This window comes from Canis lupus, chromosome 30 (assembly GCF_048164855.1).
Source record: "Canis lupus baileyi chromosome 30, mCanLup2.hap1, whole genome shotgun sequence".
NCBI lineage: Eukaryota > Metazoa > Chordata > Mammalia > Carnivora > Canidae > Canis > Canis lupus.
In genome coordinates, this window is record NC_132867.1 from 40,147,850 (window position 1) to 40,175,509 (window position 27,660).

The 27,660-nt window shown below is 53.8% G+C and overlaps 2 protein-coding genes across 4 annotated transcripts in view; one reads left to right on the plus strand and one right to left on the minus strand.

Moving 5' to 3' along the window:
* UBASH3A (ubiquitin associated and SH3 domain containing A) overlaps positions 1-24,860 on the plus strand; it is a 42,630-nt gene extending 17,770 nt beyond the window's left edge. The window contains exons 7-14 of one of the 2 annotated variants that reach the window (XM_072807074.1): positions 4,680-4,806; positions 9,154-9,253; positions 13,783-13,905; positions 15,692-15,784; positions 18,284-18,428; positions 19,145-19,251; positions 21,541-21,650; positions 24,320-24,860. In XM_072807074.1, coding sequence (XP_072663175.1) covers positions 4,680-4,806; positions 9,154-9,253; positions 13,783-13,905; positions 15,692-15,784; positions 18,284-18,428; positions 19,145-19,251; positions 21,541-21,650; positions 24,320-24,457 — 943 coding nt within the window. In that variant the 3' untranslated portion in view covers positions 24,458-24,860. The remainder of the gene's footprint in view (positions 1-4,679; positions 4,807-9,153; positions 9,254-13,782; positions 13,906-15,691; positions 15,785-18,283; positions 18,429-19,144; positions 19,252-21,540; positions 21,651-24,319) is intronic. The other variant, XM_072807075.1, reaches the window with a different exon arrangement.
* The window catches only part of RSPH1 (radial spoke head component 1), a 39,321-nt gene continuing 29,932 nt past the window's right edge, over positions 18,272-27,660 (minus strand). Inside the window, exon 9 of one of the 2 annotated variants that reach the window (XM_072807080.1) lies at positions 18,272-18,291. In XM_072807080.1, coding sequence (XP_072663181.1) covers positions 18,287-18,291 — 5 coding nt within the window. In that variant the 3' untranslated portion in view covers positions 18,272-18,286. Of the gene's footprint in view, positions 18,292-24,577; positions 27,611-27,660 lie in introns of those variants that run through there. The other variant, XM_072807079.1, reaches the window with a different exon arrangement.

Below are 27,660 nucleotides of genomic sequence, written 5' to 3' on the forward strand. Positions count from 1 at the left end.
GAGCTGGCTACCCTACACATATTAAAAAAGCTGTTATAAACCGATGATACGGTCCTGGCTTGGGAGAAGGAGGGAAAGCAGATCCGTGGAGCAGAGCTGATACCAGAGCGGGAGGCCTGGCCTCTTCACACCTGCTGACGCATCAGAGGGAGAGGAAAGGGTATCAATGAGGGGTCCTGGGGGTGGCCTCACCTCATATATGGAACTCAACCCAGGAATTAAATGGAAACAGAAAATCATATAAAGTGGAAGGCACTTGAAGTGAATTTATTTCTGATTTCTGGACTGAGGAGAGCTTTGAAAGCATAGAAGTGACGGAAGGAGTCTTCTTCAGACACTTGACAGATCGGTCTTTAATAGTGACTATCAAATGCTTAGAATTTAAGGTTTCTGGGTGTTGAAAACCATAAAGTAGCCTACTATTGGAAGAGCAGGAGGAGAATAATGCTCTTCAGAACACAGAGTGAGGGACGCCTGGGTGGCTCAGTCGTTGAGCACCTGCCTTTGGCTCAGGTCGTGATCCTGGGGTCCCGGGATCGAGTCCCGCATCAGGGTCCCCGCAGGGAGCCTGCTTCTCCTTCTGCCTGTGTCTCTGCCTCTCTCTCTATGTGTCTCTCATGAATAAATAAATAAAATCTTTAAAAACAAGACAAAACGCAGGAGTGAGGGCAGTGTGCCCTTACCAGTCACCCCGGTGAGTGTGAGCGCATTACCTCCCCTTCCGATCCTCCCACCAGCTATGGCCTGGGAGCTTCTGCCCTCCAGTGGATTTGTGTGAGATGTTTGCACTTCACCAAGACGCCACCTACCGGATTCATCAGTCCCGTCCACTGTGACAGGTGAAGTCAGAAGGTTGCCCAACCAGCTCCGGCCACCAGGCCGCCCACCTGCAGCCTCGGGCCACGTGCCCCTCTCCCCCATCAGACTGTGCTGTGTGGTCTGAGCTCCCGCCCAGGGCCACCGGCCCACAGTGCCTCACAGCCCAGCCCCCGGGCATCCCATGCCCTCCAAGGGCTCCGCGCCAGCACCATCTGCCATTCCTGACTTCCCCCCATCGTTCCCACTGGCAGCATGCAGTTATCTTAAAAACAGACTCAAACAAACAAACCCTTTATTTTTCCCTGTCTAGCTACTGCTCCTTTGCTCCGATGGTAGATTTTTAAAGATTTTTATGTATTTTTAAATTTTTTCATCATAAGTAAAAAAAAAAAAAACATTTATTTTTTCCTTTTTTTTAAATTGGAGTTCAATTTGCCAACATATAGCATAACTCCCAGTGCTCATCCCATCAAGCGCCCCCCTCAGTGCCCATCACCCATTTCCCCCCACCCCCCGCCCACCTCCCTTTCCACCACCCCTTGTTCGTTTCCCAGAGTTAGGAGTCTCTCATGTTCTGTCTCCCTCTCTGATATTTCCCACTCATTTTCTCTCCTTCCCCCTTTATTCCCTTTCACTATTTTTTATATTCCCCAAATGAATGAGACCATATAATGTTTGTCCTTCTCTGATTGACTTATTTCACTCAGCATAATACCCTCCAGTTCCATGCTCATGGATTGGGAAAATTAATATTGTGAAAATGTCAATGCTACCCAGGGCAATTTACACATTTAATGCAATCCCTATCAAAATACCATGGACTTTCTTCAGAGAGTTGGAACAAATCATCTTAAGATTTGTGTGGAACCAGAAAAGACCCTGAATAGCCAGGGGGATATTAAAAAAGAAAACCATAGCCGGGGGCATCACAATGCCAGATTTCAGGTTGTACTACAAAGCTGTGGTCATCAAGACAGTGTGGTACTGGCACAAAAACAGACACATAGATCAATGGAACAGAATAGAGAACCCAGAAGTGGACCCTCAACTTTATGGTCAACTAATATTCGATAAAGGAGGAAAGACTATCCACTGGAAGAAAGACAGTCTCTTCAATAGATGGTGCTGGGAACATTGGACATCCACATGCAGAAGAATGAAACTGGACCATTCTCTTGCACCAGACACAAAGATAAACTCAAAATGGATGAAAGATCTAAATGTGAGACAAGATGCCATCAAAATCCTAGAGGAGAACACAGGCAACACCCTTTTTGAACTCGGCCACAGCAACTTCTTGCAAGATACATCCACGAAGGCAAAAGAAACAAAAGCAAAAATGAACTACTGGGACTTCATCAAGATAAGAAGCTTTTGCACAGCAAAGGATACAGTCAACAAAACTAAAAGACAACCTACAGAATGGGAGAAGATATTTGCAAATGATGTATCAGATAAAGGGCTAGTTTCCAAGATCTATAAAGAACTTATTAAACTCAACAGCAAAGAAACAAACAATCCAATCATGAAATGGGCAAAAGACACGAACAGAAATCTCACGGAGGAAGACATAGACATGGCCAACACGCACATGAGAAAATGCTCTGCATCACTTGCCATCAGGGAAATACAAATCAGAACCACAATGAGAGTGCCAAAAAAAAAAAAAAAAAAGAACCATAATGAGATACCACCTCACTCCAGTGAGAATGGGGAAAATTAACAAGGCAGGAAACCACAAATGTTGGAGAGGATGCGGAGGATGCGGGTCCCACCTCTTGCACTGTTGGTGGGAATGTGAACTGGTGCAGCCACTCTGGAAAACTGTGTGGAGGATCCTCAAGGAGATAAAAATAGACCTGCCAGCAATTGCACTGTTGGGGATTTACCCCAAAGATTCAGATGGAATGAAACGCAGGGACACCTGCACCCCGATGTTTCTAGCAGCAATGTCCACAATAGCCAAACTGTGGAAGGAGCCTCGGTGTCCATCGACAGATGATGGATAAAGAAGATGTGGTCTATGTGTACGGTGGAACTTTCCTCAGCAATTAGAAACAACAAAAAAACCCCATTTAACCCATCCCTCACCCACCTTCCCTCTGGTGATCAGCAGTTTGTTTTCTTCTGTTAAGAGTCTGTTTCTTGATTTGTTTCTCTCTTTTTCTCTTTGCTTGTTTGTTTTCTAAAATTCCCCACGTGAGTGAGGCCACACGGTATTTATCTTTCTCTGACTGACTTATTTCGTTCAGAATAATACTCTGTAGCTCCAGCCATGTCGTTGGCAATATTTTGTTCTTTTTCATGCCTGGATAATAGTCCCTTGTATGTATAGACCACATCTTCTTTATCTACTCATCCGTCGATGGACACTTGGGCCGCTTCCATGTCTTGGCTATTGTAAATAATGCTGCTATAACCATTGGGGTGCACGGGCCCCTTTGAATCCGAATTTTTGTATCCTTTGGGTAAATACCTAGCAATGCAATTGTTGGGTCGTTGGGTAGTTCTATTTTTAAGCTTCTGAAGAACCTCCCTACTGTTTTCCAGAGCGGCTGCACCAGCTTGCGTCCCCATCCACAGTGCACGAGGGCTCCCCTTTCTCTACACCCTCATCAACACTTGTTTCTTGTGGTGTTGATTTTAGCCAGTCTGACAGGTGGGACGTGGGATCTCATGGTGGTTTTGATTTGCGTTTCCCAGATGATGAGTGATGCTGAGCAACTCTTCATGTGTCTGTTGGCCATCTGGATGTCTTCTTTGGAGAAACGTCCGTTCACGTCTTCTGCCCATTTTTAACTGGATTTTTTGTTTTTTGGGTGTTGGTTACAGATCATTTTAAAGTAGAACTTATAAAGATGATCTCCCCTTTCATGAAATGAATTTCCCCTGGGACACTTAGCCATTTGCTTGTTCTTGGAGGATGTAGTGACTGTTCCCTCTCCTCCTCTGGCCCCTCTCCCTGTTCCTTCCAGACACACTCACTTGCAGCACCTGCCATGACCGCCCTCCTGTCCTGGAGTTCATACTACTCTAGTTAGCTAAGATCTTTCCCCTCCATCCTCTCCAGGTCCCCTGATTCTGTGCCCACCTCGTGGCATCATTCTTGGTTCATTGAACAAGTGGCAGTTTCCTCACCACCTGCAACTCCTTGGGTACTGTTTTCCCCAGCATGCACGAAAGGCACCCCCCTTCCTGTGTGTTTCCCTACATCTTAATGTCTCTTTTCACGGCTCCTTCACTCTTGTATCCCAGCCACATCCATCTTCACGCCTTTGCTGTCTTAGGTGAACCTACAAGGATGGTGCACTAGTTTGCCTGGGTTACTGGACCATGTACCCCAGCCAGGGGCTTAAACAACAGACATCTCTTCTCTCAAGGTCGCAGGCTGCAAGTCCAAGATCGGGGTGTGGGCAGGGCTAGTTTCTCCAGAGGCCTCTCCTTGGTGTGTAGACGGCCACCTTCCTGGTGCCTTTTCATGGTCTTTCCTCGGGGCCAGCATCCTTGGTGTTCCTCTGTGCCTCCTACTCTCCTTATAAGATTGAATTGGGCCACCCTGCTGGCCTCATCTTACCTTAATTACCTCTTTAAAGACCCTGTTTCCAATAGTCATACTCTGAGGTCCTGGGGCCAAGACTCTAGATGTCGAGGGGCCATGGTTCAGCCCATAACAAGATTTACTCAGGAGTTGTTATGTGCTGAGCACTGGGCTCTTCGAACACACTGCTGCGTTTTGTCCCCAATAGTGACCTTCCCTGCCCATCTCGTCATGTGTGTTCCCACGCACACGCATGACCAGATGCAGACGGTTGCTTCCCAATGTCTTGAAGACAATAGCACACTAGTTTCTTCTCCCACAGGACATACACCTTCAGCCTGGCCATGGACCTGATCTCCAGAAAGGACGGTGAGGCCAGCGGCCGGCGAAACGGGGAACTCCATGCTTCACAGATGCCAAGGGGCATTAGCAGCATCCAGGCCTTACAGGTGATGGAATTCTCTGTTTTGTAAGATGAACGAAGGGAAACCACACTTTATATTAACTCCGTGGTAGACTCGGCCCCTCGGGTACAGCCCCAGCCCCGGGTGGCTCAGCAAGAGCCGTGCCCTGCAGTGCTGAGGGCCTGGCCATGCTGCTCTGTCCACCCTGGGCAGAGGGGAGGCCGCCCCACGCTGTGAGCCCCTGCAGGAAGCCTCCTGGGCATCGCAAGAACATGCAGCATGTGCCTGTAACTCAGGGGGTCACGGCGCCAGGACAGGGGCAGGGAAGATGCGGGGACACAGCCCTGCCCAGAATCCCAGACTCCTGCGCCAATCTCTCATGGGCCAGCTGTGTGACCCTGAGGGGGTCGCCTCCCCCAGGGCACTGAAAGATGGGGGTCTCTCAAGTCAGTGCTCGGAGAGAGGAAGGGGCTATTACTTGGTAACCCGGAGGGCCAGCCGCCACAGGGCCAGGCTCAGGGGCCCAGCAGGGACACGTGAGCCCCGCCACCTGCGAGGGGCACATCCAGGAGTGAAGCCTCCCCGCAGGGCCTCCACGGAGAAGACAGTCCCTCCCCAGAGGCGAACAGGTGACACGGAATCCCTGGCACTGTCAGGGTGATGGGCAGGCTGGCCCTCGGGCCGCTTACCCAGGAACCCCAGGGGGCAGGGCAGCTCCTGCAACTAGCCCCTGACCACCGCCCACTTCAGGGGAGATGCCTCTCGGACCTGCGTAGTTTCCCCAGCGGCACCTCCACATCCTGCCTCCTCTGCCCCCACATCGAGTTAGGACTTCATCCTTGCCACCCCCAGCTGCGTGGGAGATGTTACTCCCCATTTTACAGGTCCGGAGACTGAGACTTATGGAGGAGACGAGAAGCTTGTGTGGGGCGCTCAGACACCTAAGCACCCCCGAACTTGGCTGTTGGAGGATTCCATGGGACAAGGCGCCCACAGCAGGCCTGGCCCCCGGTGCTGAGGGTCTGTTCCTGTGCGGAGGGCAGGGCCATGATGTCTGACGTCCCCCTGAGTCCCCAGCACCTGGCTCCGGGCCTGGTTGGTAAATCTCACTGGACGAATCATGGAATGACCTAATGAAGGCCCTGATGGGGGCTCATGAGTGAATCCCCCTAAATCCAGAGCTCACCCTTGTTCCCCAAGAAGCCACCAGCCCCTCCTGGCGGGGGGGGGACTTGGTCCAGAAGAGCACTAAGCATAGGATACTGGGTGCTGGGAAGGCCATGGAGCATCCCCATTAGACAGGCCTTCAGTTGGAGGGAACAGCCTGGGCACAGCAGCTGCTGGCCGGGAGCCCGAGACAGACAAAAACGGGGCTCCCCTACACGGACTGGCCAGACTCTGGAAGGCACGGCGGAGGCTGGACTCGCTCCCCGTAGTGGGGTTCAGGAGAGCAGGCATAGACTGGGTTGGGGCTCCCTGAGGCTGGGCCCCCCCCTTTCCAGACGGAGGACAGGAAGCTGGAAGGGAAGGGTCATAGCTCAGCCAGAGTCTGAACTCGCTGCAGCTTTATTTTTATTTTTTTTTAATTTTTATTTATTTATGATAGTCACAGAGAGAGAGAGAGAGAGGCAGAGACACAGGCAGAGGGAGAAGCAGGCTCCATGCACCGGGAGCCTGACGTGGGATTCGATCCCGGATCTCCAGGATCGCGCCCTGGGCCAAAGGCAGGCGCTAAACCACTGCGCCACCCAGGGATCCCTCGCTGCAGCTTTAAGTGGGTGAAAGCCTAGCAGACATCTCCCCGCGAGCCGGACCCTCCTCGCCTGGTGTGAGCCCCCTCCTCCATGTGCTAGGAAAATAAAGCTGGCATCCGCTTTGAGACACGGGCACTAGCAGGCTGAAGAATGGCCCCAAACATGAAGTCCTACCCAGTCCCTGGAACCTGCGCGTGTTCTCTTAGCAGGAAGAAGTGTCTTTGCCTGTGGGGCTGAGCTAAGGGTCCTGATGGGGAGTATCCCACGGGCCCTAAATCCAATCACAGCTGCCGCTTACAGAGACAAACAGGGTGTCTGATCCAGACGGAAGAAGCAAGCACACAGATACACGGAGGAGGAGGCCTTGTGAGCGTCGGGGCACAGACTGCAGTGTCTCCCCCAAGGCCAAGGACTGCTGAGGCTCCAGGAGCTGAGGAAGCCAGGAGGGATCACTCCCTAGAACCTTAGGGGGGGTGGCCCTGCTGACACCGTGATTTTGGAATACTGGCCTCCAATCTGCAAACGAACCCATGTCTTCTGCTTTGCTACAGCAGCCCCGGGCACCTCATGTGCTAAGAGGCAATGCAGACCTGGTGTCCCCTAGACCCCAGGAGCTAGGCCATTCCACTCCCTCGTGGACCTTGCACTTTATCTAAATATTCCTGTTGCAAAGAGGGCTTTGCATTTCAAAATTCAAATGCTCTCAGCTCCTCCAGGGAAGAAAATGTTCTAAATTCAAAACCTCAGCCCAAAGCATCGACGGTACGTGGAGACCGTCAGTAAGCAGACTAGGCCTGGGAGCCCATGCGTGCCCTGCAATCTGCTTGCAGATCGGCCCTTGACAGGGGCAGGGGATGAGATATTTTAATGTTCGTTCTCCTGGGGAAAGGCATCCTGGTGCCCATAAGCATCGACCATACTTTGCTATTAGAAGACAACAAGACAAACTTCCCTTTGGAGCTCTACCCTAGAAGGTGTGTGTTTGCCTCCGGAACCAAGCATCTGCACACCGTATTAAGGGACCATCAGAAGATTTGCTTTGCCTTGACCGTATGTCCATTTTGGAGAATCGGCCCCAAGGCCCCGAGAAACTGTGCATGGGGACTTGGAAGGTCCCACAGCCTGAGAAGCACATTTCAGGCACACGTCGGCATGTGGTCAGACCCACCAAGAACAATGAGTGGGTTAAGCCGCTGGAGACTGACTCGCCCAGATGGCTGTGGAGCTACGGGGGATGTTGGCCCCACGAACACCATGAGGCAGGTGATGTCCCACCTTATCCTGCCAACAAACTCGGGGAAGTGCGGGAGAAAGCAGGCAGATGGGGTTCCATGCTGAGGAGGGCCATGTCTTGCCACCTCCCTTTCTTACCTCACTCAGCAGCAAAGACGGACAAAATATCAGCTCCTTCATTTTCACCCTAAGCCCGGCCTCAAAGAGCTGTGAGGCCAGGGGTGGGGAGCGGGAGAAAAGGGTCCACCTGAGGAAAAGGAGCTGGGCAAGGACAAGCAGAGCACCAGCTAGAGCTCCCTCCTGCCCAGATGCCCTTCCCATTCCGGCCCTCCTTGGTGAGCTTGGCCAGCCCACCCCTGCTTACTGTGACCATCCATCCCGCTGACCTTGGCCTGTCCATCTTGGTGACCTTGGTCTGTCCTTCCCTGGTGACCTTGGCTCCAGGCATGACCAAGTTCCACGTCCCACCTGAAGTCCTCCCAGCCCACCTCCTGTGACAGGTACCGTCAGCTGTCTCTCATCCTCCTCTATGACTCATCTTTCCATGTTTGTCCTTTGGTCCCGGTGAGCCCTGAAGCTCTCTAAGTGGGGAGTCTGTGAGCTGAAGCTTGTGTCCCAGCCTCTGATATGCTTGCTCCCAGTATTCTGGGCCCCAGGATACGAACAGCAGTATCTATAGAGAGAGAAAATATGTAGTATCTATTATACAACAATAAATGTGTATAGAAATAGAAAATGTTCCAAGACATCACCATGGAGGGATGAATGTTTTGTGTCCCCCCAAAATTCTTATTTTGAGATCCTAACCAGCAGTGTACTAGCATTAGGAGGTGGGGACCAGGAGGGTAGAGCCCCCATGATGGGATTAGTGCCCTTATACAGGGACCCCACAGAGGTCCCTTGCCCCTTCTACCCTGTAAAGACCCAGCAAGAAGTTGGCCCAGAAGAGGCCCCTCGCCCAATCATGTCAACACCCTAATCTCAGATTTCCAGTCTTTAGAACTGTAAGAAATAACGTCTGTCATTTACGAGACCCAGTCTGTAGTGTTCTGTTACAGCAGCATGGAGGGACTAGGACAGCGGTAAGGACTTGGAAGAAACAGAAAGGTAGAAAAGTTGATGGACTCTGTATGCTATGGGATGTTCCTATCGCCTGTCATTTCCTTGGTAGTGTCATGATGCCCAGGAAATACAAAGTTGCTAGAAATGAAAGAGAGTTCCACCTGCAATTCCTAATCTTCTTTCATTGCAATTCCTTTGGTGAAATGGGCTGTAGCCACTGAGGAAGGAAGGAAGAGATCCCGTTTCTAGGCCACCTGTCGGATGGTGAGGGGGAGGTGCCCACTGAATTAAGTCGAAGAATGCAGATGTAAAATTGCACATGTCTTTCCTTCCACCACCTCAGGCCACGATAGCGAGGAGGAGCGTTCTGGTGGTGCGCCACGGGGAGAGAGTGGATCAAATCTTCGGGAAGTCGTGGCTACAGCAGTGCTCCACTCCTGACGGTAGGTAACGTCCTGGAAGAGTCTAAACCCAGGAAGTAGATGGATCTAACAAATGGCACCCCTTCTCGGCCTCCTGAGCCGGATCTCCCATGGCACCATTCTTGAGAGCGACTCCGCAGAGCTAATGTATGTGGGAGGGGTACGTGCTCCATCTTTCGCCACGGGCATTGTCCATGTGCGCTGAGTGTGTACGCCGTCTGTAAGCACCTTACTGCAAATGCTTTGTGGAAGATGGAAGAATGGTTACCGATAGGAAGCAGCCTGCTGGTGTGACGCACGGACGGTCACCTTTATTCTGGATGCACACATAGTGGTAGTGGTTCATGAGAGCAACATTGAGAGCATGTCACTGTGCCCTGCTGTCTCTGAACTTACCTGCTGGCACGACCCTATCTCCCAGGCTCATTGCTGCACTGTTGCGGTCACTTGTCTACAATATTTAACTGTCCCACTCAACTCACGGACATATTCTGAACATGCAACTTCACCCCCGGATGCCGAGAACTCAGTAGGGACCGTGCTTGTGAATACAGCAAACCCACAAGCCGTCTCTACCAATGAGCCACATCTGTGCCAATGCACGTCCCTTAATGGAAAGCCCAGCACGCCACTATTTCTAAGCCATAGCTAACTGTATAAATGAAGATACTGAATGAGCGTAGTGAGATTCGCAGTAGCTGGGCTAGCTCAGCTCTTTTGGAATTCCTCCCAGAGCCCAGTAGGCCGAGAAGAAGGGGAAATGCTTAGGGAAAACCATTGGCAGGTGCTCAGCCCACAGCAGGAAAATTCTGAGCAGATTACATCATGACCGGGACGCCTGGGTGGCTCAGAGGTTGAGTGTCTACCTTTGGCCCAGGGCGTGATCCTGGAGACCCGGGATCGAGTCCCACGTCGGGCTCCCTGCATGGAGCCTGCTTCTCCCTCAGCCTATGTCTCTGCCTCTCTCTCTTGCTGTGTCTCTCATGAATAAATAAATAAAAATATGTATGATACCACTTCATCTTTATCCATTCACCTATCAATGGATAGTTAGGCTGCTGCCATAATTTGGTTGTTGCAAATAATGCTGCAATAAACATTAGGGTGCATGTATACCCTCAACTTAGTGTTTTTGTGTTTTGGAGATAAATAAATACTCAGTAGAGCAATTACTGGATCATAGGTAGTTCTATTTTTAATTTCGTGAGGAACATCCATACTGTCTTTCACAGTAGCAGTGAAACTTCCACCAGTTTGCGTTCCCAACAAGAGTGCATGAGGGTTCCTATTTCTATGCATCCTTGCCAACGATTGTTTGTTGAGTTTTTGACGTTAGCCATTCTGACAGGTGTGAGGTGGTATCTCATTGTGATTTTACTTTGCATGTCCCTGATGATGGGTGATGTTGAGCATCTTTTCATGTGTCTGTTGGCCATCTGGATATCTTCTTTGGATAAATGTCTGTTCATGTCTTTTGCCCATTTTTTAACTTGGGTCTTTTTGTGTTGAGTTCTAGAAGTTCTTAGATATTTGGATACCTATTCTATTGGATATATCATTTGCAAATCCCTTCTCTCACTCAGTAGGATGCTTTTAATTCTGTTGGTTGTTTCCTTTGCTGTGCAGAAAATTTCACCATGATGTAGTCCTAATAGTTTACTTTTGGTGGTGTTTCCCTGTGGAAACAGGCTGTGTAACAAACAGATTGTTCTCTATAGTAAAGAGTCTGTTGGTTGGTTTGCATCTCTCTGTTTTCTTCCCTTTGCTCCTTTGTTTTGTTTCTTAAATTAAATGTGAGAGTGAAGTCATACGGTATATCTTTCTCTAACAACACAATACTCTTTAGCTCCATCCGTGTCACTGCAAATGGCAAGATTTCATTCTTTTTGAGGGCTGGAGTAATATATATATCCCATGTTTTATATATATCCCACTTCCTTATCCATTCACCAGTCAATGAACTCTTGTCTCCTTGCATAATTTGGCTATTGTAGATACAGCTATAAACATTGGGGTGCAGGTATACCTATGAATTCAGCCATAAAAAGGAATGAATTCTTGCCATTCGCAGCAACATGGATAGAGCTAGAAAGTATAATGCTAAATGAAATAAGCCAGTCAAAGACAAATACCATAGGAAGGGGATTAAGAGGCATAAACTTCCAGGTATAAAACAAATAAGTCATGGAGATAAATGCTGCAGCATAGAAAATATAGCCAACAATATTATAATAATGTTGTAGAATGACTAATGGTGACTATACTTATCTTAGTGAGCACTGAGTAATGTAGCTAATTGTTAGATCATTATGTTGTTCACCTGAAAGTAATATAACATTGTATGTCAATACCTCAATAATAAAATAAAAATAAATAAAATAAAATAAAATATAAAGCATAGTTGTTGGAGATAAATAAATAAGTAAATAAAAATATTTTTTTTAAAAAGATTACATCATGACCAAACGTATCTGCAAGGACCCATGAAGTGATGCTCTGGTTGTCTCTGTAAAACAAGATCAATCAGAGACACAAAGGCCCAGGATAGAAACAATAGGACAAGAGGTGGATATGAGGTGAACTGGCATTCACACATGCAGTTAGAAGAAACTTTCTTGTAGGACAATGGTTGAAACCGCAGACTGAAATGGCACCTCACGTCAGCGTGCGTGTGGTGGTGGGGTGAGAACCCACATGAAACAACCAGCCCCCGAAGCAGTTATGGGACGTCATGGAAAGAGGAAGAATATTGGTCCTTCAGACAAAAGACTGAGTCACTTCCAGGGGAGATATTTTAAGGTAACAGAGAATCCCAGCTTGAAAGAGGCTCCTGGTGGCTCTTTGTACCAGTCAAAGCCGCCCTTGATGCAGTGAATACTGACAGCCTAATTTGTCCGAATCCTACATATCACATGTTTAATCCATTACAATGGGATGTTTGGGGGTGCTTCCAGCCTCTCCTCTGAGCCTCCTCATTTCTGCTCACTTCTGGGCCACGTACCCACACCTTGCATGGCCAGGTCACCCCCCACACCTGTAAGCTCTACACCATCAGAATCTAACGTTGCTCCAGGTCCTTGTTTTCTTCTGGGCTTTCTCTGCCTCTCATGGATAGAGTCAATGAGAACAAGATACCCACATGGCACTGGTTCACCTTTTGTGGATCATAGATGCCTTTGAGAATATCACACAGTTGACTGACCTACTCTTGGAAAAAAAAAAATCACTTTTCCCAGCAAACACGATGTATATTTTGGCATTTAATGAAGGCCTTTCTTCGAACAACATCTCTGCCAATGGAAGTTCCAGGGAGGGAGCTTTCAGGAAAATCGTGCATGGACTAGAAAAACCAAGGCGTTCAAAGTAGCAGGCTGCCTCCCTGTGTTCGTGAAGGGCTGGGCTGGCATGCTCCAGGCGGGGCATGCGACAGGGCCTTCCCCGGATATACAGCAGGTCTCAGAAAAAGATGACTCGGTTGCTAGAATCTGCTGGCCGCCAGGAGGCTTGGGATTGCTTGGGAGGACGTGAGAGCTGGACATAGTATAGCGTCCTCTGCAGGGGTGATGGATAATTACGGTGAGCTCAGGCTTACCACTTGTTGACCACTTCCCCTGAGCCAGGCCCTGGGGTCCGGGCATTATCACAGTGATTCATTGTAACAGCCTTATCATTTCCCCTCTTCACTGATAAGGGAGATTCAGTCAGTTGCCTCTAATCACACAACTAGTAACTGATGGTGCCAGGATTTGCACCAGACTGTCACGTCCTGGAGCTCAAGGTCAAACGCAGAGTGAACCTCTGCAGCCTCTAGATGGGGGGGGGGGGGGGGGGGGGGAGTCCCTGCAGAGGCTCCTGATTTCCAGGTGTGCCTCAGCAATCGGCTCAATAACGCACAACGCAGGAGCATCCCGGCCCTGTGTACTCGGTCCCCGGAGACAATATGACACACTGTCGGCTCTGGGGGTCGTTAGAATTTCTCCTCCGCAATTAATGGCAACTTGGGATTCCTGTCAAGTTAGGCTAAATCAGTAATGGAGACACTCCATTCTTAATCAGGAAAAATTGTATTGAGTGAGTCTTTGGGAGGCGTCACCAGGGGACAAAGAGGGCGTCGTGTTTCCGGAGGCTAAAACCTGTGTTTTCTGTATTTGAAGAAACGTGTGCTCAGGAAAGCACCAATATCTCACCAGTTGAATCCACCTCACAGAGCACATGCGAGAAAAAACACAGTTGAGGGACGCCTGAGTGGCTCAGCGGTTGAGCATCTGCCTTGGGCCCAGGGTGTGATCCCAGGGTCCTGGGATCGAGTCCCACGTCGGGCTCCCTGCGTGGAGCCTGCTTCTCCCTCTGCCTGTGTCTCTGACTCTCTCTCCGTGTGTCTCATGAATAAATAAATAAAACCTTAAAAAAAACACACACACACACAGTTGACAACAATTTAAGTGAAAGCGATAGTCCTGCTTCCGATATGGGTCTGGATCTTATGGGGGTTTAAATGTGCCCTAGGTTGATGCGCGGATCTGAACGCCCAGTGTTTATTTATGCTGCAGGGAAATACTACCGACCAGACCTGAACTTCCCCTACAGTCTGCCCAGAAGGAGCAACGGTATCAAAGATTTTGAAAATGACCCTCCATTATCATCGTGTGGGATTTTCCAGTCCAGGATGGCGGGTATGTGTGGGGGTCATGCTAGCGGGGAGGTGGTAACAGTGATCACAGCGACGATCATCACCAATGCCTACCGGGCCCTGGCGACAGGCCCACGGAGGCCAGTGTTAGCTTCATCCCCACTCTGCTGATGAGGACGCTGAGGCACAGAGAGGTTAAGTCAGTTGCCCCAGGTCACGTAGCCAGCGAGTGGAAGTGCAGGGATTGGACCCAAGGGAAGTCAGGAGGAACAAAGGACAGGCACAGAAGGAACGAGAGTGGGGAGAAAAACCAACGACCACTGCGTACACTATGGATGTCAGTTTAAAAATTTAAAAAGCACATCCTCTCTTTGATTTTATTTCAAAATCTGTCAGTTTGGGCTTGTGCTTTATGTCTGGGCTTCTGGTTCCACATGAGCGGCTTTTTGGGCCAAAGAAGCCAATGAATTCATCCAGGCTTCCTTTAATGAATGAGGAAGAGAGGAAGGTGTGTGGGCCTGCGCGGGCCTGCTGATGGAGCCCAGGACCTGCACCCCCGTGTCCCTGCGGACGGTGGTCGGCCTCTCCTTGGTTCCTTAACAGAGTGCCAAAGGGGAGCGGCTTCACCAGCAGAGATTTATTCTCTCGAGGTTCTGGAAGTCCAAGTTGCTCCTGAGGCCGTGAGGGCATCCGCTCCAGGCCCTTCACCTTGGTGTGTGGATTAGAGTCCCCCTAGGGACCTCACTGCAACTTGACCACCATTAGGAAGACACCGAAGAAGGTCACACGGGGAGGACCCCAGCATGTGAATTTGTGGCAACACAGGCCAGCCCGTGACAGCTTCCTCTACAGCCACACTGCCCTTGGCTCCGTGCATATATCCTACTGAGAAGATCCCCTTCTTTCCTAAGAATAGGGCCCTCTAATTTTGTGACATGGAATGTGGCCTCCAAGCTTGTCCTTCCATGAGCCTCGAGTAGTCTGAGTTCCCCGTTGCTGCAGCACCGATTACCACAACCTTAAAACAGCACCTACCTGTCGGCTCACAGCTCTGTAGGGTGGGAGCTTGGGCACGGCATGACTGGGTTGTCCACTCGGGATCTCCCAGCCTGAGAGCCAGCTGTCAGCTGGGCTGAGCTACCATCTGGAGGCTCCTGGAAGCACTTCCAGTTTCTCCCAAAAGGTTGTCGGGGGGGATCCTGTTCTGTGGGGCTGTAGGACTGAAGGTCTCATTCCCCCGCCGGCTGTCGGCAAAGGGCAGCACTCAGCGCCCGGCACCCGGCACCCTCCACGTTCCCTGCTGCCTGGCCCCCTCCATCTCTGAGGCCAGCAATAGGGAATCTCTTGCATGTCAAATACCCGTATTTTTTTTCCTTTGGAGAAGGAGAGGGAGAGATAGAATCTTAAGCAGACTCCCTGCTGAGTATGGAGCCCCTGACACGGGGCTCGATCTCATGACCCTGACATCATGACTTGAGCCGAAATCAAGAGTCAGATTCCTAACTGACTGAGCCACCCAGGCACCCCTCAAATCCCTGTACTTCTGAATCTCTCTGGCTTCTCTTCTGTGACAGCCTGAGGAAAATCTCTGCTTTTAATGAGCTCACCTGAATGGTGACAACCCCCTCCTGCCAAATGACGCAATGCAGACCCAGCAGTGCCACTTCATCTCATTCACAGCTTCCAGCCACACTCAAGGGGCTGACGGGGTTGTGCACACCAGGGGGTGGGACTCCTGGGGCCACTTAAGGTCCTGCCTACCGCAGGTATGAGCCACCCATGGGAGGCTACAGTTACGAAGAGGTGTTTCCCCACCTGCTGTTTTCCAGGGGAAGCACTACTGGACAGTGGCATCAGAGTCACCTCCGTCTTCACCTCCCCAGCCCTCCGCTGTGTGCAGACAGCCAAGCACATCCTGGAAGGTCGGTGAGAACTGCAGGGAGCTCTCACGTAGCCTTGACCTTGTGGTTATTCTCCACGGGCAGAGGGGAGTGAATGGGGTAAGATTTGGACGGGTGGCGACGTGTGGCCATGTAGGGCACAAGAGGGTCACGGAGCAGCCCTCCAGGAGCTGTTGGCAGGCACTGAGCCTGTCAACCTTTCTGGAATGCCAGGATTGTAACTGAGTGCCAGGAGCCTGTCATCACGCTGTCCACCTTGGGCCTGCATCTGCCATATGTGTTAAAAAAAAAAAATCTGAGGAGGGGCAGTCAGAACCCAGAGTTCTGGGAATGGCTATGGTGCCTTCTGAGCCCAAAGCCCGTGGCTCTTGCCAGGGCAAGGGGATCGGCTACTGGGAGCAGCCCAGCACCATCAAAGGCTGGTGTCCATTGGGAAGCCACCGGCAGGCCTCCTGCAGCTTCGGCCTTCAGGAAAAAAGACATTTCTTGCCAGAGAAGGGCAGCCTGTTCTGGGGGCCTTGGTTCTGCACCTCCCGCTGGACCCCTGCCCTGCCCTCTTGTGTGGGGAAGGGGGGGGCGTGGTGTAGTTCACAGGGCAGTAGCACAGGCCACTGCTCCACAACGGTGGGACGGAAGGCAAAGCAGGTGGACACAGACGCAGCAGGTGTGCAAACGTGGGGAGGGGGCTTCCCTCCACTTCCTCAGAGGCAGAGGGAGTCGGGCCAGCAGCCGGAAGTGAGGATGGGAAGGCCTTCTGGAGGTTTGGGGCGCCGAGGTGCTATGACATACCTGTCAGGTCACGGTGGGGAGATGGAGGATGGCCACCGGGCGGCCCGACGAAGGGCCCACCGAGGTCAGCGAGCACGACTTTACATGGAGACCCGCCCACCAGCTGGGCCTGGGGCTTTCCTGCGGGCACAGATGCGGGGGGCAGGTGGACAGCTGGATCTCATGACGGGCGGGCTTGAGAAGTGCGATGAGAAGCTCCCAGAAATATTCCCTGATGGGGATGACGTCAATGCCTCTAATAGGATCCCCGATGGACTTTGAGTCCTTGTTGTTGTCATGATGCCCAAGGGAGTCACCAGCTTGTAAAGCCCACGTCCCTTCAGAAAGAGGAGGGCGCTCAGCCTTCTTCCCTGGTCCTGGAAGCATCAGGACGTGTGAGATGCTAACCTGCTACCCTTAATTTCAATGCTGTGTCCGTGGTCGTCCGGAAGGACCGTTTCCCAAAGCATGACCCACTCTGGCTGCAAGGTGGCTCCCCAGAAGGGGTGGCCACATCCATCTGGGAACTTCTCCCACTGTTCCTTCACGTGACCTATTCACGGTGGACACGGGTGCTCCACAGGCTAGAGAGAGCTCAGGAGTCCGGTTAGACCATGGAGCTCCCTACCTAAGCCTGCTCTGTCTGGCAAAGGAACCTGCTCCACGGACCTGGGATGCAATTTGGGAACAGATTTTATTCCCAACAGTTGAGCTTAATGACATTTGCTCCACTTGAAATGAAAACATTCAGGTCTTCCTCATAGGCTCTGCTCACAGAGCTGGCCTTACATCACAGGTCTTCTCCTAGTCAAGGTATGAAATGCTCGGGAGGGGTAGCTGGGAGAAGTCAGGTGTCCCGAGGGAACTTCGCCTTCTGCACAGTCTGGGCTGTTTGTCAAAGTGGTGCCTCAATGTGACTAATGTGCTCCCCAATCTTTTCCATGGATTATTGGGTTGGCCAATGTGGTGTGCTCTCGCTTTTGGCCGAGGACCGGACCCGGTGCTGGTCTGGCTGTAGAGTTGTATTGGACCATCAAGGTGAGCGCCAGGGTGAGCCCAGCGCTGGTGGTGGCTCGCAGTCCTGGTCCCTTCCTGACGGACAGGCATCACCGCTCCTCGGATACCTTCCAACAGCCCGGTGGGTTTTGACTCAGAAATAGCATGGCTAAATAAATAAATAAAATTTAAAAGTCAAATAAATAAATAAATAAATAGCATGGCTGTGAGTAATCACAGAACAATACTTGCCAAGAAAGAAAAAAAAATGCCACTTTTTAAAAAAGATTTATTTATTTATTTGGGGAGAGGGAGGGGCAGAGAGAGAGAATCTCAAGCGGACCCCCACCCCCGAGTGTGGAGCACAATGTGGGGCTCAGTCTCATGACCCTGAGACCATGACCTGAGCCAAAATCAAGAGTGAGATGCTTGGGATCCCTGGGTGGCTCCATGGTTGAGCATCTCCTTTTGGTTCAGGGCGTGATCCTGGAGACCCGGGATCGAGTCCCACGTCGGGCCCCCTGCATGGAGCCTGCTTCTCCCTCTGCCTGTGTCTCTGCCTCTCTCTGTGTCTGTCATGAATAAATAAATAAATTTTTTTTTAAAAAAAGAGTCAGATGCTTAACTGACCCACCCAGGTGCCCCCTCACCCCCCAAAAAAACCCACTTTTTTTTTAAATGGGTATAAGAAGAGACTCACGTGAAAAGCAAACTGAACTTGGAAGGTGACAAACACTCGTATTCTGTTGGCCACAGAGCTCAAACTGGAGAAAAAAATTAAGATAAGAGTGGAACCCGGAATCTTTGAGTGGACAAAGTGGGAGTCCGGCAAAACCACCCCGACCCTCATGACCCTGGATGAGCTGAAAGAGGCGGATTTCAACGTGAGCACGGATTATAGGTAAGCCGTCCCCTCGCTTTCTGCCCGGGGCGGGGGTGCTTCTCTGGGTCTCGTTCAAGAAGGCATATTCACACCACTTGTTAAAGATGGTAAGGAAGCCTGTATTGGAGGGGAGGGCGCTGCACGGGGGAGCAGAATGGGACCGGCTGCAGCATAACGAGGACAAGTGGGGGTGTTAGCAGAAGAGCGGGGTGGGGGGTGCAAAGGTATTGTGGGGGGGATCGCTCCATAAACTGCCCCAGCAGCAGCTTGCGGAAGGCAGGCCAGAGTGCAGGGAGTGCCGGGACATCACCTGGGGGTGGCGGGGCACGGCGGGGGCGTTGCTCAGGTATGGAGGGGGGGAGCCCATACCATGGGGAGGGGGGCTCCGGTTTCGCGGTGTTCGCCGGAGTCTTGCTACTGAGTCTACACGGTTGGACACGGAAGCCCAGCCGCGGGCCCGGGAGACGCGGGCTCCAGGAGCCTGGCTGGGGTGCGGTCAGGGAGCCAAGTTCCCTCATCCTCTGCCCATGGCCGACTCTTTGCCATCACAAAACCCTCCTGGCACTCGGGGAGGGCGCTGCTGGAGATTGGACGCCGGCACTTTGTGGTTTGGGGACACGCCGCCCGGCTGCACACCCTGCCTCGAGGTGGGGCCCCCGGGCCGGGCTTCTCCTTCTCCAGGGGCCGCGGGCACGCGGGCCACGGCGTGGCAGGCTCCTCTCTCTCCTCCTCAGGCCTGCGTTTCCTCTCGCCTCCCTCCTGCCAGCCGAGAGCTACGACGAGTATGTGGACAGGTGCGCGGTGAGCGTACAGCACATCATCAGCACCTGCCCACGGGACGGTAAGTGCCTCCCCGTCCCCGGCAGGGCCAGCAACCACCCCCCCCAGGCACTGGCCCATTTTACGCACCTAGGAATGCCCCCCACCTCCTCCTCGCCCCCCGCCCCGACCGTGTTGCGTGGCGGCCTCTGCAGGAGCGGGGCGCGTAGACACATGTCCCGTGCCGCCCCGGGGACCCGATTCCAAGACTGAGAGCCGACGGGACCCGGGACAGCGGGTCAGCACAAACCACGCACATCTGCTTCCTAGGGAATGAGAGCCTAAGGATGGAAGAGCCAGGTGTCAGGTCGCGTTTGAATGCCTCTTGGCACAGGGCGTCGGTACGCGCAGATGGTTGGGACCATCAGAAAAATTTCAATGTGGAATCTGAGTGTGGGAATACCCAAGAAACCGAGTGGATCCTGTTAGGTGTTGGGCGGGGGGGAGTCCTCATGTGGAAGGGCCAGGGCAGGGGCACACTTGGATGGTGGGCGACGTGCGAATGTCACAGCGTGCGGCTCCAGGATGCCTCGGGCCCACCTTCGGGCCTCTCTGGGGATCTTCGGAAGTGTCCATAGTAAAAAAAAAAAAAAAGTTGAAAACTAACCCTTAAAAAAATGTAAGTTGGCAAGCGTGTCTGGTTGGTCAGCGATGAGTCGGACAGCAGATGCAACACCATGGGGAAAACCTACGTGGAGGGGGCGCACGCACTCCCCTCGGGGAGTCCGAATATTTATTGTTAGGAAAAGGAGCACAACATCTGGAATATTAGGAATTTTGAAGAACGTGAAGAAGCGTCTGGTAGGCGGTGAGAGGCCGCCGGGCCCGCCTCCCCTGCCCTGGGTCCTGCCCACCCCTCACCCCAAGATGCAGGCGGAGGTGTCGTTGGCAGGGGGCGACCGTCTGGGCTCTCAGGGACAGCAGAGCACCTGGCCTCCCCGGAGAGCCGCTGGCGCCCCTGGGGGACGCGCTCCCAGACTCCCTGCGGGGAGGCACCCGAACCTCGCCGTAGCCGGCGCCCCCAATTTTGCCTGGCTGGCACCCTGGGAAGGCTACTATCGGAAACCACATCTCAGTGGCATTTGGTTGGTTACCAACGTCCCGTTCATCCCCGTGACCACGTCGAGGCACCACAGGACAAAGATGATGCCAGAGCCGTCCCCGCCTGGCCGGGGCCTCGCCTCGGCCCGACACCCTCCAGCTGATGACTCCAAGCCTGTCCTGAGCTGAGATTTGGTGTCCCCAGGATGCTCTGCCCCCCTGAGGACCCCCTAGAGGGGCGAGCCTTCCAGAACACGCGCGGGGATCTGCTCTAGCAGCTCCGGCGCCCGCGGGGCCCCGTGTGGGTGCTGCTCACCTGCGCGGGGAACACGGCCCCTCTGGCCCCCGTGCCCGACGGGGAGGACGAGCAGGATTTGGAAGCAAACAGCGCCCCAGAGGGGAGCGCGTGAGCAGGCGGGAGGGGGACCGGTGTGGCAGGCGGCGGAGGGGGAATGGAAAACTGAGGTGGGCTGGAGGGTGAAAGCCAACACCTACGGGTCCCCGCGCAGGGGGCCCTTCCCAGACGTCACCTGCTAACTGCGCACCGCCCTGAGCAGACAGTGACCCTCGTGACTCGGAAGCCCGGAAGGCTGAAGCCCGCCTGCCCAAGTCACCGAGAGTCCAAGCTGGTCCAAGCTGTGCGTCCCCGCCCCAGACGGCATCTTGGCCACCGCACTGTGACTTCGGAGGCCGAGGCTACAGGAATGAACAGGAAAACACATCAGGGCTTCGGCCACGTTGGAGAACTTGGAGTCGAGTTAGGAGGCAGGCAGCGTGAACGGATTGTTCTGCGTCCACCCTCGCCTGCCGCGGAGGCCCGCCCCCGACCCCGTCCCCCAGGTGGATCCAGTGGGTCCCCCCGGCCGGAGACTCGCTCCACCCGTGGACTCAAGCGTGAGGCATCAGCAGGCTCATGGTGGCCACCTGGCTGCCCACTGTCTAGCTAAGGGACCCGGCCCGGCAGGCAGCCACCGCTGCGTCCTGCAAGAGGCAGCAGCCTAGATCCCGCTGCAGTCCCACCCCCGAAGCTCACGGCAGGCGCCGACACCCCCAGACCGTGCCCGAGGATGTGATGTGCCCCAGACTACGCACATGCAGTTACCTGCCTGCCACACTGCCTCCTACCCGGGGCCTCTCAAGGCTTTGTGTGCCACAAGGTGTTTCCCCCGACAACTCTGGGGACCCTCGTTTTTTTTATAAAAAAAAGAAAACAAAAAGAAAAAGGCACTCCACGTGCCTCGTGTGACCCCAAGGTGTTCTCTCTCCCCAGTGGGCGTCATCCTGATTGTGAGCCACGGCTCGGCGCTGGACTCCTGCACGCGCCCGCTCCTTGGGCTGCCGCCCCGGGACAGTGGAGACTTCGCCCAGCTAGTGAGAAAGGTACGTGCCTGCCCCCTTCCTCTTTGGGCCAGGAAGTCCGGCACCCCGAGCACACAGGGTCATCGTGCTTCCTACTCAGAGTGAAAACAGGAGTCGGGCCCACCCAGGGCAGCAGGGACCACCCCACCCGCCCCGTCTCCTGAGAACGTGCGCACCTGCTCTTCTGCAGCCCTGAGCAGGGGGCTGACGGGAGCTGTTTATCATCTTTAACATCATTATGGCAACTTTGGCCATTTGCTGCCCACATAATATAAAAAATTTAAAAAAAAAAAAAAATATATATATATATATATATATATATATATATATATAATAAGACCCGGTGATCCCTGGAAGTAGTTGAACAAATGGTCCAGTGAGGAGTAAGCCATGTGGACGCCAAGAGAAAGGACAGCTGCTGGCCTGGCTTGTTCTGGGGACTCGAGGGCCGGGAGCTAGAGGACAGAGAGGAAGCCACACCCTCTTGCCTTCGGAGTCAGGCCACCATGGAACACACAGGCCTTGCAGGAGCCCGCGTTCCCCGGGCCGGGCAGGGCTACGCAGATACTTACGGGTGACCCGCATGTAGAGGACAGTGGGAACTTTGCACCAGCCGGATGACCATCGCCCAGAGATGAATTAAGGCAGACACACGAGCGGCTCAGCCCCACCCCCTGCTCCTGCCCTGAGCATCTACTCAGGGCCAGACGGAGCCTACTGTCCTTGCCCTTTTTAAATCAATTGACTGATGATCTTGAGGCTGGGAGTGCAGCGGTACAGACAACAGCTGTGATGGGACATGGGTCCCTGAGCTGGTTCCTTGGGCAACATCGTCACAGGATCATGAGTGGCCACCGCTTGTTTGCAGAGGGACAGACCCCAGGCCCCGCCAGCCAACACGGGCTCTGTGCCTGTGCAAAGTCCTTGGCTCTCAGAGCCCGGCCCTGCCTGCCGGTGAAAGCCCGGTGCCCCCCCTCACGTGGGGGGTGAGTCAGAGCACCCTACCTGCATGCACCTTCCCTCTTCTCGTTCAGCTTCCTCTGGCCCTGAGTGGAAGCATGCGTCCCCTCCAAAGTATCTCCAAGGTGGGGCTTCCCAAATGTGACCCAGATATTCCCAAGCCCTTCGGGGTCCTGGGCCACCAACTGAATATAGGGCTCAAGCCTCCAGGCCATGCTGGGTGACGATGGATTTTTCTGGGGGTTCTCCTGGTGGCCCCTGCACCATCTGCTCCCCAAGTGTTGCTCTCGCCCCTGCGGAGCTCACTGTCTCCCTCCGTGTGTTCCCACGCTGCACGCTCCTGATCCTGCACCCTTCCCCAGGGTCCCCTGGGGCTTCAGGTCACCTGCATGACGGCCACCCTGCATGTGCCAGTTGCTGACAGAATGGCAAATCTGGTGCTATTGCAAAACCCCATTAGTCTTTGTGGCCAGATTTCCACCCTCTCCCCCAGTCCTTGGCCTCCGCTTCTCAAGATGCCAGCCTTGAATTTCCAAATTCCCACGACTTTCTTGTCCTGACGGTTTGGTGTCCACACACCCCCACCTCCAAATAAGCTGGACTTACTGCACGTATCAGAAATCTACCAAGGGGCCCTGGGAACCACCGACCTTCAAACCAAGGGCAGGTGGAAACAGACTGTTCACAACTGTCCCTTGCCTACCACACGGTGCTGCCCCCACATGTACACACGCACACACACGTGCACACATAGACACATTCACACGTGTGCACATATACATGCATGCACATACATGCTTGCACACATACATACCCACGTGCACACATACACACATGTGCACATATATAAGTGCACACAGCCATCCATACATACATGTACGTGCATGCATACACATTACACACATGCACACACATAGACACACGTGCACACAGACATTCACACATGTGCACAGTGCATGCATGCACACCTGAGCACGTGTATGTACATACACATATGCACACATAATCGTACATGCATGTGCGTGCATACACACATACATGTATACACATGTGCACACACACACAGTCTCTCTAAGCAGGAGAGAGCGTCCTGAGTCACTACCAGCCTCCACGGACGGCCCTGCTTGCTGGAATTTCTGCAAACTTTCTCTCACCAAGGAATTTCCAGGCATCAAAAGAGAGAAGACAAAAAAAGAAAACAAAACATGCAAACTGCAAACAAAAAGCCTTAGGAAAAAAAATCTACACGAACACTTTCATTTTGCAGATGAAGAGCTTGAGGTCTGAAGTTTCATTTACTGGTTTTTTTCCGGGCTCTGAACGTAATGCCGGTACCTTTCTGTGATGCTAAATTTGAGAAAGCAAGTCAGTCCTCAGGCCTGGGCTTCTCAGCCTGGGCCCTGCTGAGCTTCCGGCAGGTGCTTCCGTGTCGGGGGGCACGGCCTTCCTGAGCGCTGCAGGCTGTTAGCGGGATCCCTGGCCTCTGCCCCTGCCAGCAGCACCCCAGTGCGACCAACAATAACGTCGGCAGGCGTTTCCCCGTCCTTGGGAGGGGGCCGCCCCAGGACGGCTGCGGGAGCCGCGGGCATGTGGCTAAGGCAGCACTGCCAGCGTGGACCCATCACGCCCGCCTCCTGGCCCAGCAGGACCTGCCGCGTGGCTTTAGAGTGACCGTAAAATCGATTGACCTGCCATGAAATATTAACAAGTGATTAAAAACTCCGTCCTAGATTCCTTCTCTGGGCATGTGCTTCTGTGAAGAAAATAAAGAGGAAGGCAAATGGGAATTGGTGAACCCTCCCGTGAAGACGCTGACCCACGGCTCGAACTCGGCGTTTAACTGGCGGAACTGGCTGGTGGGCCGCTAGGCGCCGCGTCCACGCTCCGCTCGGTGCCGCCGTGAGCGCACCAAGCTCTTGGCGGAGCCCGGGCGGTGCCGGCATCCGACGGTGTCCGACGCTCCCTCGATGTGATTTGTTGATGCACGAAATGCACTTTTAGATCCCCGGATGTTTGCCTTCGGCGGTCACCGTTGCAGCTGCCACTGGTGGACTGTCACCCTGTGAGCGCAGCCCTCGTATCCTGGGGACCTGCCGCGTGGCCCGGAGGGAAGGAGCCACCGTGACCCTCCACGGGGGACCGGATGGATGTGCCCCGTCGATGTCCTTGTTCTATTCTCATCACCTTCTGGCTCCCTCCACACGGGCCCAAGGGGGTATGGAAGTCAATAAAATGCAACAGGAAACCACCTCCCTGCTGGAAATCGGGGAACCGCTGCTCGGTGTCCGCTCCTTGGTACTAGTGTCTCATTGCGGCGGGGACAAATCACCACGGAGCAGCCATTAGGGACGACACACAGTTTTAAAAACACGTGCACAGCTGAGTTCTGTTACAGCTCTGCGGGGGCAGGGGTCAGGAAAAGACAGGTCGGGGGCTGCCTTCCTCCCAGAGGCCCTGGCAGGTGGGGGCGTCTGGCCCCTTGCCCCTTGCCCTCCTGCCTCCTTCCGAAGCAGCAGCATCTGCAAGCACCAACCCCCTTCGCTTCCACCACCACGTGACCTTCTGCCTCCGACCCCGTCCCCCTTTTGTAAGGTCTCTTGGGATTACAGGAGGCCAGTCTTCCATCTCTAGATCCACAGCTGAATCCCATTGGCACGGTCCCCCCCTTTGCCCTGTAAGGGACACGATCACAGGTCTGGGATAAGGATGGATATGGCTTTGGGGCCAACTCCATCCCCCTTGCCCCACACGTTGGGCTGCTTGTACCGGGGCCCCAGTATAAGGATGTGAGACACCCCCGCGCCCTCAGTGCAGGCCTGCCCCAGCTTCTCCCTTTCCCCGTTTTGGTCCAGTGGAGAGGGAGGTGGCTTTGCAAATGGGGGGAGCATGTCCTGCCCTGATTCACAGGAGAGACCCACCAGTACGGGGACACCTGCCTGAATACCGTCAATCCAGTGGTGCCTCTGACTCTCGGACAGTTGGCCCAGGTGGGTGATGGGGGAGTCTCTCCCGTGGCGTCCTCCCCCCCTGCCCCCTGCTGGTCACACCTGTCCCGACCACCAATGCGTCCCAGACAAAATCCCACCACGGCCCAGTGAACCCCCGACTGGCCTTCCTCCCCTCCCGCTGTGCTCTAGGCCTATGGCTGCATTGTCATGGTTTGGGACCGTGGTTAACCTGTGCCTGGCCACTCACAGAGCAAGGATGGAGGCTGGCGGGAAGTGCGGGCCTTGCCCCCTGCTGTCTCCCAGACGAGGCTGGGGGCACGGGGTCCAGGGAGCTCATGAGGAGCAGAGAGGGTGGACCCCGGAATCCAGACGGGGAAGCAGCCACGTTACAAAGAACACACAGGCCACGCAAAAGCTCTTGGCTTTGGAGTCCCACACCCTGGGAGAAAGACAGAGTGTCCGTCCCTTATTTCACTTCACTCGTGATGTCATGTTTCTGGCTCTGAATGTAAAGGAGTCTGCAGGTGACACAGAACGAGAGCAGGGGACAGCCCACTCACAGGCTCCCACATCTGGTCCCCATCACGTCACAGGCTTAGGGAAATAACCCTGCCTGCCTCCCAGCAGGTGCTGCCAGGAAGCAAACGGGCCCTGGGGCTGGGGAGGGCAGCCCCTCCCACGGAGGCCGCACCTGCCTCCGAGCACCTGGACAGCTGCCCCTTTTCTGCAGCAGGTGCAAGGTGGGGAGCAAGGCTCCCATGTTCTCCCCAACATCACTAATCAGGACGATGAATAAAAACTTCACTTTTTCAAGCAAGTGGAGTTTAGATAGTGGCCCCTTCGTGGGGGGTGGTCCCCGGGTGCCTGGTTCACCCCGTGGGGGGTGAGGCTGCAGAGGTCACATGCCCCCCCGGGGAATGAAGGGGGGCCCACCCTCCTTGCTGGGCTGCTGATGGGGTCTTGCAAGAGACGACGAGATGGGTTCGAATCTCAGATGCCAAGGTCAGGAGAGCAAGAAGCTCCATTTTCTTTATATTCTGTGATTCTGGGTCTGACCAGCCCCTCCATTCTGACGCAAGGGAGGGAAAGCCCGGTCCTGTCTCTTTTAGCTCCCAGGATGGGCCTCCCTGTAAGGAGGGGGCCCTGCGATCAGAGCATCAGAGCCGCGTTGGGGAAAGGGAGGGTTGGGGTTCATCTCTGGTTGGTGCAAGTTTTCAATTTTTCCAGCAAGTGGGAAGCCCAGAAACAAAGGTCGGCGGCTCCGGGCGTGCAGGGCCCGAGACTGGTGAGGCTGCCCTGCCCCCTGCTGACGGGCCTGCACACGCCCGGGCCGCCCGGCCGCGCAGCATCTCTGCTTCCCTCCCCTGGGGCTGAAAACCAGGCCTGAAAAGGACCTGTCCTCGGTTGGCACCTGCTTGCCTCCCCTCATTTGTGTCCCCGAGCCTGTGGCGCAGGGAGGGAGGCCTCTCCCGGACTCCCCACCTGCTCTTTCAGAAGATGGAAGGGATGGGGGATGCCCTTGGGGCCAGGCAGCCAAGGATTCGGGAGCCTGAGCCCGGGCTGATGGGGAATCTGGAGCCTCCAGGGGACACGTCTGTGGTCGCAGGTCTGGGGCCACCGTCGCCTGGAAACACCCTCTCTCTGTGCTGAGAAACAACCATCGTAATTTCCCACTGAAGCAAGTCTTATTTTAGAACCAAATTTGAGATTTGGGGTTTTTTCTGGGGGGGGGGGTCTGGTCCACGTTGGTGACTTTTATGGGTTAAATTGTGTGTCCCCAGAATCCCTAAGTTGAAGTCCACACCCCCAGCTCCTCAGAATGTAGCCTTATTTGGAGGCTGGGTCTCTTAAGAGGTGGGTAAGGGGAAGCGGGGTGGCCAGACGCAATCTGACCGGTGTCCCTATGAGAAGAGATCAGGACACACGCATGGGACAACCAGTGAGGACATGGGGAAGACGGCGTCACATGCCCGGGAGAGAGGCCTCGGGAGAAGCCCACGCCTGGGTCTCGGACCTCCAGCCTCCGGACTGTGAGATGACGCGTTCCTGTCGTGCTCCTTCGTCACAGCAGCCCTAGGACAACACAGTGCATTAAACACGTTGGCATAAACACCACAAAATAC